Source organism: Rhinopithecus roxellana, chromosome 12 (genome assembly GCF_007565055.1).
Source record: "Rhinopithecus roxellana isolate Shanxi Qingling chromosome 12, ASM756505v1, whole genome shotgun sequence".
Lineage (NCBI taxonomy): Eukaryota > Metazoa > Chordata > Mammalia > Primates > Cercopithecidae > Rhinopithecus > Rhinopithecus roxellana.
The window spans coordinates 19,889,638-19,900,580 of record NC_044560.1 but is presented as its reverse complement, the minus strand read 5'-3'; the positions used below and the strand labels follow the sequence as shown (position 1 = coordinate 19,900,580).

Genomic DNA, 10,943 nt, shown 5'->3' with positions numbered 1-10,943 from the left:
GATTTCCCAAATTCCAGCTGCGGCTCTGGTTGCTTCTGCAGGCAAAGGAGCCCTTGTGGTCAGAGGGGCCTCTGGAGCCCCGGCCAGGCACTCCCGCCCTCTCAGGGCACACACACCTCCATTCAGCCCGAGCCCCGCCCCTGGGGGCCTAGGAGCCAGGGCGGGCTGCCCCCACGTCAGTCGTCAGTTGGGGGCCACCTGACCCAGAGGCTGGGCGGGCAGCGAGGTTGATAAGACCTGGACCCCACTGGCCCCCACAACCGTGCCGGCTGCTGCCCGTGCTGCCAGAACTATGAGGGTCCTCTCTGGCACTAGCCTCGTGCTCTGCAGCCTGCTGCTGCTGCTCCAGGCCCCGTGCAGCCCCGGCCTTGCCCCCCAGTCCAGAGGTGAGGGGGCCTGTGTGAGGTGGGGGATACTGAGCGAGTGGGCCCCAACCGTCAGCATTGGGGGTTGGGTACTGATATGGCAGGGAGCAAATGGGATCCAGGATGGGGAAGGGAGCAGGGTGGCAGCAGTGGGCAGTGGGCTGGTGCAGGAGCAGACAGGGACCATGGTGCTGATAAGGGTCAGGCAGGGGTGCTCCTCAGCCCTCAGGGACCATGCATGTGGCAAGGACCTTGGTCTTCCAGGTCTCTGGGGAGCAGAAGCTGCTCAGAGCTGGCTGACATCTGGAGCTGCATCAAGCCTAGGGCTGAGCCCATGGCTCTTTGATGAGAGCACACCTGGGATGCCAAGAGCTCTTTTCCCCTTTGTGGGTCCTACCAGCCTCGGGCTCCCTGGGGGCAACACCACCCCCCAGAGTTTCAGGCTTGGGCACTGAGTCCTGGAATGCCCATTCTTCCTGTACAGATGTACAGATGGAGAAACTGAGGTCAGTGAGGGCCTAAGACCACACAGTGAGACAGCCCCAGAGCCTCTAGCTACTGATCTACTGCTGTACGTTGTGGCCAACTCCCTTTCCTTCTCTGGGTCTCAGTTCACCCATTTGTAGCCTTAGCTCATACAGAGCAGGGAGCCAGCTGCATGGTGATGTCTAAGGTCTCCTGAGGAACTCCGATGTCCAGAGCTCCAGTCTAGGGCACTGTGAGTTACTCTGACTTGGGGGTTGGGACGCACTGCACGTTTCTCCTTTCCTCTTTGGGATCGGCTCTGCTCAGTTCAGACTCCACATGGGATGAGGAGGGAAGGGCCTTTGTAGTGAGTCCTTCCTGACTGCAGGCCCAGGCCAGTGACAGTGTCATGCAGTAGCCTTATTCTCTCCACTGGACATGTGAGATTACTGAGGCTCAGAAAGGTGCAATGATCTGCCCAGGGCCTGACAGAGTGGCTGAGCCAGGATTTGAACCCAGGCCTGAACTCACTCCGACCCTGCATGCTTCCCAGCACATAGTGCTGCCTTCTTGGGTCTCTGGAGGACACTGCTCCTTGGGGGTGTGTCTTGGGGGTGCACCTGATTAGGCTGCTGAAGTGGCCACCTGAAATTCCTACTCCTTTTCCCTGTCTTCGGCAACCCGCCAGCAGGTGCTGCCAGGCTGAGGGAAACTGGTTTCACTTTGGTGATTTGCTTTGATGCTCAGATGAAAAAGGCCATGTTGACGGGCACTGCTTTGGCTCTCAAGGCTGCGCCCATGCCCAGAGGGCCCATCCTTGGTGTCCTCCTGCCCAGCTAGAAGAAATAGCTGCCCTTGTTTCTGGCAGCAAGTCTAGGCTGAAACCTAAGTGTGTTTTCAAGGCCACGGGATCCTTTGCCACCCCTGGAATACTCACTGCATGCCCAGCCCTCTGCTGGCTCCTCAGAACATCCTGTAAGGAAGGATTGCCAGCTCACTGCTCAGATGAGGAAACTGAGGCTCAGAGAAGTGAAGCGAATGGCCCAAGGCCAGGCTTGGCCCTCTGTGTTCTCCATGGGCTGAGCCAGGGGCCTTTAACAAGTTGCTTGCTGGTGTCTGCACGTTGACAAAAGGGTTCAGCCAGCCCAGCTGAAGTCTGCAGCCTACCGGGCCTGAGGCCTCACACCTGGATCTAAGAAGCCACATTCTGTGTCTTCAGGCCCAGTTCCTGACCTGTGTCCCTGCTCTCTGCCTTACCCCTCCTGCCCCACTCCCAGGCCATCTCTGCCGGACGCGGCCCACGGACCTGGTGTTTGTTGTCGACAGCTCTCGCAGTGTGCGGCCTGTAGAATTTGAGAAGGTGAAGGTATTCCTGTCCCAGGTCATTGAGTCGCTGGACGTGGGGCCCAATGCCACCCGGGTGGGCATGGTCAACTATGCCAGCACCGTGAAGCAGGAGTTCTCTCTGCGGGCTCACGTTTCCAAGGCTGCCCTGCTGCAGGCTGTGCGCCGCATCCAGCCGCTGTCCACAGGCACCATGACTGGCCTGGCCATCCAGTTCGCCATCACCAAAGCCTTCAGCGATGCAGAGGGTGGTCGTCCCAGGTCCCCTGACATCAGCAAGGTATGTGCACACTGCCCTGCTAGGATGCTGTTGTTTGGAGGCTCCCGCTCAGAGTTACGAGCTTTGCCTGCAGACACTTTAATTCCCACGATGCCCCATGAGGTGGCCATTTCATAGCTGGGGAAACAGGGTCAGAGAGGGGTGGTCATTAGACAGAAGTCACCAGCTGCAAGTGACAGAGGTGGGATATGAAGCCACCTTTACCCAACCTTTCCATCCTAGGAGCTCACAATCATTTCAGTTTAGTTGTCCTTGGCTCCCCGACCAGTCTGAGCCCCTTGAAGATATTGCAGACAGGCCAGATGCTTACGGGAGGAGTGAAGGTGTGGACTCCGCCACCAGCCTGTCTGGCTTCACGCCCTGCTTCACCATACAAGCTGTGCCACCCTGAGCAAGTGATGTCATCTCACTGGTCCTCAGTTTCCTCACCTGTAAAATGGGAGTAATGATAACACCTTCTCCACGTGCTGCTATAAGGACTGAGTTCATAAGCATAAGGCACTCAGAACGGTGCCTGGCACCACATAAGCCTCATCATGGCATTTGCTAATTTTAATTTCATAATCCTCTGAGGGCAGGGCTCGGAAATGGAAAGGTTGTGCGGCCACCTGCGCTGTCAGCGAGGGTTCCAGGCAGAGAGCTGAGCGTTTCCCAGGCCTTGTATCCTCACTGTCATGTTCAGGGCTCAGCACAGAACCTGAGGTTAAGCCAGGTGTCCTCTGTTCCTGCGGCACTTCCCCACCGCAGCCCTCGTTAGCACCAGCCACCACTTCCCTGCCCAGGTCCCCAGCCAAGGGGAGGTTCTCTTTCTTATCCCCCCTTCATACCCCACTCTGTAGCACGCAGTGAATAAATGAGCATGATCCTGTTCAGAGGTGGTATCCCCATTTTACAGATGGTGAAACTGAGGCATAGGGAGCTTAAGCAACTTGCTTAGCCAACAAGTGGGAAAAGTGTTCACAGAGACAACAGCATATCATTCCAGACATTACCACCCTTCAAAGAAATGACATATCAGGCAGCCTGTCAGTCTTGAGGCCAACTGCAAGTTTCAGCATGGGGTGCTGCAGACGAAGCTGATGGTTGAGGTGGTGGAGAGGGTGAAGGAGATGGGGGTGGTGAACTGGGGTGGTGAGGTCCTCCAGCAGGTGACACAGAGGCATTGGGGGAGCTGGTGCCAGACTCCAGGTGTTCAGCCTGGAGTTCGTCTGTGGGAGGACCCAACAAGGTGGACAATCTGAAAGCTGGGTTGTAGGGAGAGTAGGGACTCGAGGAGGCAGTGGGCCTCTGGATGGCACCTAATAGTCACAGCTAGATTTTCAAAGTCAGGAGCCCAGGCCCCTGGAGAGGAAGAGATTGTGCAAGATCACTCCCCAGGGAGCCCAGGGTAATGACGGTAAAAATAATAGTTGCTCTTTCTGGCTTCTAACCACGAGTCATCTCACTCAACCTCACCACAACCCCTTTCTACAGATGAAGAAACTGAGGCTCAGGAAGGTGACCTGTAGCCTGTGGAGCTGCATTTCTAACCACAGCCTGTCTAAACTGCCTGTCATCAGGACAGGGAGTCAGGGCCTGGGGCTAAGGATGGGACTCAGGAATCAGATGCCGACCTAAGTCAGAAGCAGAGAAGCAGCAAAGGGGGGCTGGACGCCTAATCCAGACTGGGCAGAGCTGGGAGCGCCCTAGCCTCAGGGCGGGTGCAGGCAGGGGGTCACGAAGCCGAGTCTCAGAATCTGCCGCCTCTCTTTCCAGGGTACAAACCAGAGGAGCCTAGTGGGAGGGGAGCGGGCAGATTCTTTCCCTCTCTGGAAGGGGCATGTATCATACTGGGGAGTGGAGGAAGAAAAGGGAGGCATCTTCCTTGGGTTGAGTGGCCCTCCCTCCGTTCCCTGGTCCAGGGTCCCGGGGTTTAGAGGCACAAGGACAGCGGGACGGGAAGCGGCGGCCCCATCCCTTAGCCTCTGCTGCCATCTGGTGGCCAAAGCCCAGAACAGCACCATGTGGAGCCACTGGACCCCCGGCCCGGCCTCACGGGGGCACGAGGGGCGTGGCACGGCTCCCACAGCCATCAGTCTGAGGATCCTGCCCTCAGCCGCCTCAGTCTGAGGGGAAGGCATGGCCCTGACCTTAGAGGCCCCAGTTTGGCGATGGGGCATCACATCCCTCCGGGCATCTCAGTGCTGCCTGCCCGAGGGAGGCGACGCAGATGGGAAGCCCCTCCGCTACGTCTTTCAGTCAGAGGAAACGGGTCTCCTCTTTGACCAGCTAGGTCCTCTTCCCCCGGGTGCCTCCTGGCTGTGCGACCCCGGCAGTCTCCCCGCCTCTCCGGGCCTCAGCCTCCTCTCCTAACAGTCCCGTGAGCTTCCCGGAGACCGCTGTCACACCGCCCCGCGTGTCGCAGGTGGTCATCGTGGTGACAGACGGGAGGCCCCAAGACAGCGTGCAGGACGTGTCTGCGCGGGCCCGGGCCAGCGGGGTCGAGCTGTTCGCCATCGGAGTGGGCCGCGTGGACAAGGCCACGCTGCGGCAGATCGCCAGCGAGCCGCAGGACGAGCACGTCGACTACGTGGAGAGCTACAGCGTCATCGAGAAGCTCTCCAGGAAGTTCCAGGAGGCCTTCTGCGGTGCGCTGGCAGGCGGGGGCGGAGCCAGGGCAGGGCGGAGAAGGGGAGAGCTGCGGGGCGGGGCCAGGGCTGGAGGCGGGACCGAGGGCGAGGCGGGGACGGAGACGGAGTCAGCGCCGGGGCGGGGAAGGGGCGGGGGCAAGGGGGCAGGGGCGTAGGCGGAGAGAGATAGACGGAGAGTGTCAATGTCCGGGTGGGGCCGGGGAAGAGCCGGGGAGGAGGCGGAGGCGGAGAGAGTCAGCGCCAGGGCGGGGAAAGGGTGGGGCCAGGGCAGGGGCGGAGACGGAGAGCGCGGCGGGGCGCGGCCAGGGCTGTGGGCAGGGCCAGGGCAGGGGCGGAGACGGAGAGAGTGCCGGGGCGGGGCCGGGGCGGAGGCGGAGGCGGAGACGGAGAGAGTCAGAGTCAGGGGCGGGGCCGGGGCTAAGCGAGACGAGGCCATGGCAGGCGCGGAGACTGAGAGTCAGCTTTGAGGCGGGCCAAGGCTAGGGGCGGGGCCAGGGAGGAGGAGAAGACAGAAAACTCAGAGTCGGGGGCGGGGCCACATCAGAGGGCGGGGCCTGGCTGGGGCGGTAGCCTATAAAAGGGCGGGGACTGAGTTACACGGGAACATCAGGGCGGGGTCAGGGCTAGGGACAGGGCCTAAGTGGATTGGGGGTGGAACCTGGATTAGACAGAGGTGGTGCCAGCACCAGGGATGGGGCCGTAGCTGGGGCGAAGCCTGATAACGGAGGAGGGTCTCCAGATCCAGGTGAAGGGAGTTGGGGAGAGGCGATGTTAAGAGCTCTTTTATGGCCGGGCGCGGTGACTCACGCCTGTAATCTCAGCACTTTGAGAGGCCAAGGCAGGCTGATCACGAGGTCAGGAGATCGAGACCATCCTGGCCAACATGGGGAAACCCCGTCTCTACTAAAAATACAAAAAATTAGCCGGGCGTGGTGGCGGACGCCTGTAGTCCCAGCTGCTCAGGAGGCTGAGGCAGGAGAATGGCGTGAATCCGGGAGGTGGAGCTTGCAATGAACCGAGATGGCACCGCTGCACTCCAGCCTGGGTGACAGAGCGAGACTTCGTCTCAAAAAAAAAAAAAAAAAGAAAAGCCCTTTTATGTGGTAGAATCCTGGCAGGGACCAAGGAGGCCCGGAGCCCAGGAAGGAGAGCTCCCAGAAAACTACAGATGTTTCTGTGTCGTGAGTTTTGGGTGCCAGAGTTTTCTGTGATGCGGGAGAGTCTGAGGGGGTCTGGGCACTGGCAGGAGAAGGTTCAGAGCCCTTCTCGGAGGGGAAGTGTGTGTGTGGGTCTTTGGGATGTGACCTACAGGGGCGGGGTGTCCAGTCGGACTGGATCAGGGTTAGGGCAGGGGCTTTACCCATTTGCGAAATGGATCTAGGACGAGCATGCACGTTATTCCGAGGATCCAGTGAGATAATGCAAGGTATAACTCTCATTTTATGGTATTTAACAGATATGTGCTGTGTTCATTGTATGCTGTTCTAGGCACTTGGGTGTCTTGATACAGCAGTGAACTAAACAGACTAAAGGCCCTAACCCTTGGCCTTTACCTTTTTAGTGGGACTTTTCATTCTTATCATCAGCATTATAACCTTCTTCAGGTATCTAGGCACTGGTGCAGTGATTCCAGACCTGGGCTGAGAGTCAGGGACCTGGGCCACAGTATGTTGGAGGCCTTAGTTTCCCTGAGTCTGGATGGGGCCTGGTATTCACAGTTAGGGAGGGACAACCTGTCTGTAGTGCCCAAGGCATTGTGATTGTGAGATCTGAGCTACCTCTTGTCCCTGCAGTGGTGTCAGACCTGTGCGCCACAGGGGACCATGACTGTGAGCAGGTGTGCATCAGCTCCCTGGGTTCCTACACCTGTGCCTGCCGTGAGGGCTTCACTCTGAACAGCGACGGCAAGACCTGCAATGGTCAGTGGGGTGGACACAGGCTCGCCCTGGAGAGGGTGTGGAGGGGCAGTGATGGGGCCTCAGCAACTCCCCAGGAAACCCATTCGAGCCTCCCTGCACCTTACCTCTGAACCAATCTTCAAAGCAGACAGACGCCTTTTAGAATTTGGTATCTGCAGAAGTTCTTGCCTGACTTCTGTCCCTGTTTTCAACACAATAGGTGGTGGGTTTAGTGTGGTAGAAGGACTCACATAGTCTCAAAATCAAATCCTGGTGCTACCACTTCTGAGCTGTGTGATCTCACAGCTGTTGGAGTTTCAGTTTCCAATACTGTACAGTGGGACCCGTCCTCTTGGCTTTATAGAGGCAGTTCTGAGGGCACAATGGAATGATCCTCAGCACAGAGCTTGGTGTGTGATGGGTACCCAGCCAGGGATCAGGATGGATGACTATGTCCCTCAGCTTCATCCCCTTGCCTTCCTGCTCTCCCCAGTCTGCAGTGGTGGTGGTGGCAGCTCGGCCACTGACCTGGTCTTCCTCATCGATGGATCCAAGAGTGTGAGGCCAGAGAACTTTGAGCTGGTAAAGAAGTTCATCAATCAGATCGTGGATACGCTGGATGTGTCAGACAAGCTGGCCCAAGTGGGGCTGGTGCAGTACTCAAGTTCTGTGCGCCAGGAGTTCCCCCTGGGTCGCTTCCACACCAAGAAGGACATCAAGGCGGCTGTACGGAATATGTCCTATATGGAGAAGGGCACAATGACTGGGGCTGCTCTCAAGTACCTCATTGACAATTCCTTCACTGTGTCCAGTGGGGCTAGGCCTGGGGCCCAGAAGGTGGGCATTGTCTTCACTGATGGCCGGAGCCAGGACTACATTAATGATGCTGCCAAGAAGGCCAAAGACCTCGGTAGGTGTTGCCTGCCTGGACCTTGGACAGCACTGATGTCCAGGGGTACACACGGGTACAGCCCAACTGTAGTTTATCTTGTTGTCTTCTGTTTAGTGCCTTAAACCCAGGTGGGTTTGAATGAGTAGGATTGGTTAGTCCAATTCTCTCTTATACCAATGACAAAACTGAGGCCCCAGAAAAGTAAGATGGTCCTTTTGTAAGTGAAGCTGGGAACTTTTCCAGCTGGATATTCCCAAAAAGCACATCAAATGTTGGAAGGCAACTGTACTTTGGAACAAGCCCGAATCTCAGTTTTGCAACCTATTAAATGAGGAAAAAATAACCACCAGATGGATGATTATTAGGGTTAAATGAAGCTTGCTGTACAAAGCTTCCAGTACGGGAAGTCACTATAGGGTCTGACACAGAGTAGAACCTCAGGAAATGCTGATTTCCTCATTGTCCTTGTTCCAGGCATTGTGCTTGCAATTCCAGCAGCTGCCAGCAGGAGGTGTCTGGTGTTGGCTGTCTAAGCCTTCCCTAGGAGGCTCAGCCATATGGTTGCCCGTCCCCATGTCCAGCCTTACTTCTCTTGTTTCTCCTGGCAGGCTTTAAGATGTTTGCTGTGGGTGTGGGCAATGCTGTGGAGGATGAGCTGAGGGAAATAGCCTCGGAGCCTGTGGCAGAGCACTACTTCTACACGGCTGACTTCAAGACCATCAACCAGATAGGCAAGAAGTTGCAGAAGAAGATCTGTGTGGGTGAGTGAGGCCAGGGCTGGCATTGATGGAATGTGCAGGTGGGGCACTGTGGAAGTGGAGCCATCCTGGAACTCAGTGTGGGTGGGGAAAAGCAGGGGCTGAGGTGGCACCAGGAATTGGCAGAACCAGAAGGTGGGCTGGTGAGTACAGCTCTTACTACCAGCAAACGTGTTGAATGCTCATTACGTGGCTGGCACTGTTCTCAGTGCTCTCCGGATATTAAATCATCAGATCCTATCTGGTAAGAATGTCATTACCCCCATTTTATAGATGGGATAAACAAGGCCAAAGGGGCGGAACAACTGTTAATAGCTGGGAGAGCCAGGATTTGAACATTACTGCCTCTCTGGTCCTCCCTGATGACCTCACCAGCTGGTTCTTAGTGGTAAGGTATGTGGGCTTCAGAGCCAGGCATGCCTGGGCCTTTGTCTTTGCTCTGACACTGTTGGCCATGGACAAGTTGTTTCACTTCTTGAATTCTTCACTTGTAAGATGGGATTAATGATTTCAAACCCAAAGGGCTGGGGTGAACTCACTGAGGTGACATAGAGGTCCCTAATAGTGTTCTTCATGCAGCAGGTACAGGGATGCTGTTGTAGTTCACTCTTAGGGCTCCAAGGGACCAGGAAGACATTCAGGGGTCACCCCTCCATCACTCCTAAGGGTGCTGTCTCAAGGACTGTCTATGTCTTTCTGCCTCCTCAGGTGCCCTGAGCCTCTCACTCCCCCAAGACTCGTGAGTCCTGGCCCTGGGCAGTGACCGTCCCCCCTCCCCCTGGGCAATCACTCAACAGTGATTTTCTTTCTCTTTTCCTCCTCCCTGTCCCCTGCAGAGGAAGACCCATGTGCCTGTGAGTCTCTGGTGAAATTCCAGGCCAAAGTGGAGGGGCTGCTGCAGGCCCTGACCAGGAAACATATCCCTTCCCAGAGGTGGCTGGGGCCGGGGAGGGGTGCAGGGCAGTGTTGGGGGAGGCAGGGGCATGGTCCAAGTGTAGTTGATTGGGAAGCCTTCTCTTGGCCTGCTTTCTGCTGATGGGCTGCATTCTGGCAGAATAGGCTGAAGATAGTGCAGACCCTGTCGAAAGCGGAGACTCCTAGAGGGTAAATAGAGAAATTGAAGCAGAAACCAGGATCTAGGGACTGGACACACACCAGAGTCCTGGACATGCTCTGAAGAACATGCAGCTCGTGGACACCCCATTTCTCAGGCTCATGGTGACGTGCCTGACCCCAGTACCCACTCAGAGGTGGGGCTGGGCCCCAGACAGTTCCCCTGGCTCAGCCAGGACTAGGTGGGGGACCCAGCAGGGCTAAACCTGCAACTGAGCAGGGCTGGGCACTCAGGGCTCATAGTAACTGGCTGTGTTTTTTGGAAAGCACCATTCCAAGGACAGTGGATGGATAAGTTCTGACAGAGGGGAGAACGCATGCTGTAGTGGGGTGTTGCAGGGGCCTGAGTACAGGGCCACACCTATCCCTGCCCTGCTCTGGCCAACCTGCTCCTCTCCTTAACTCTGAGTCCACTGGAAGCTGTGAGTAAGCGACTGGCCATCCTGGAGAACACAGTCGTCTAAGGCTGCCTGTCACCACTGTGGCCTCTCCAAGCATCCTGCGCGTGTCCCCTGTAGCTTTGCCATTTTAGTGAGGGAAGCCAGCCTGGGAGTGGGAGGGGGCGTGTCTGGGTATGCCTGTTGGGAGTGTGTAACGGCGTTTGGGAGCTTGTGTGTCTATGTGTGCGTGTGTGTGTGCGTGTACACGTGTCCCTGAGGGTGGGCATGAGTGTGGAAGCCAGAATGCGAGTGTGAGGGTGATAATACAGGGGTGAGTGTGAGAGAGACTGCGTTTGCATTTTTATAATCAAAAGCTTAATATATTCCCATTTTTTTTTTTTAGTTAACCCTTTCTTGATTCTGAGTGCTGTGAATTTCTTTACTGATTTCTCTATTCTCCGGTGAGAAACAATTAAATGTGATTTAACTTAAGCACTGAATGGGGCTGGAGGCAGTGTGGTTATTTGGGGACCAGGGCAAAGGATGGATGAAGATGTGGTGGGAGGCGATGGTTGGAAGGATGGTAACAGTGGTGGTGACAGTGATGACAGTGACCACACCAAAACCAGCTGGTGTGTGTCCTGCCTTTTCAGTTACATATTCATTTACTTGACCTCATTTCACTTCCAGTAACCCTACCCAGAAAAGACTCAAATTATCCCCATTACAAATGGGAAAGCTGAGAGTCTAAATGATAAAATGACTTGCTCAGCAGTGGGTTGATTGGAGAGACAGGACTTGAATCTAGGACTGAAGAA

The 10,943-nt window shown here is 56.3% G+C and overlaps 1 protein-coding gene across 1 annotated transcript; it reads left to right on the top strand.

The window, feature by feature from the left end:
• The first annotated feature begins 262 nt into the window (after nt 1-262).
• MATN1 (matrilin 1) lies at nt 263-10,595 on the top strand. Its single transcript, XM_010387001.2, has 8 exons — nt 263-386; nt 2,108-2,454; nt 4,859-5,081; nt 6,878-7,003; nt 7,476-7,892; nt 8,483-8,635; nt 9,469-9,549; nt 10,160-10,595. Exons 1-8 carry the CDS (start codon nt 293-295, stop codon nt 10,207-10,209), a joined length of 1,491 nt encoding a protein of 496 aa, XP_010385303.1. The 5' UTR covers nt 263-292; the 3' UTR covers nt 10,210-10,595.
• The last annotated feature ends 348 nt before the right edge of the window (nt 10,596-10,943 follow it).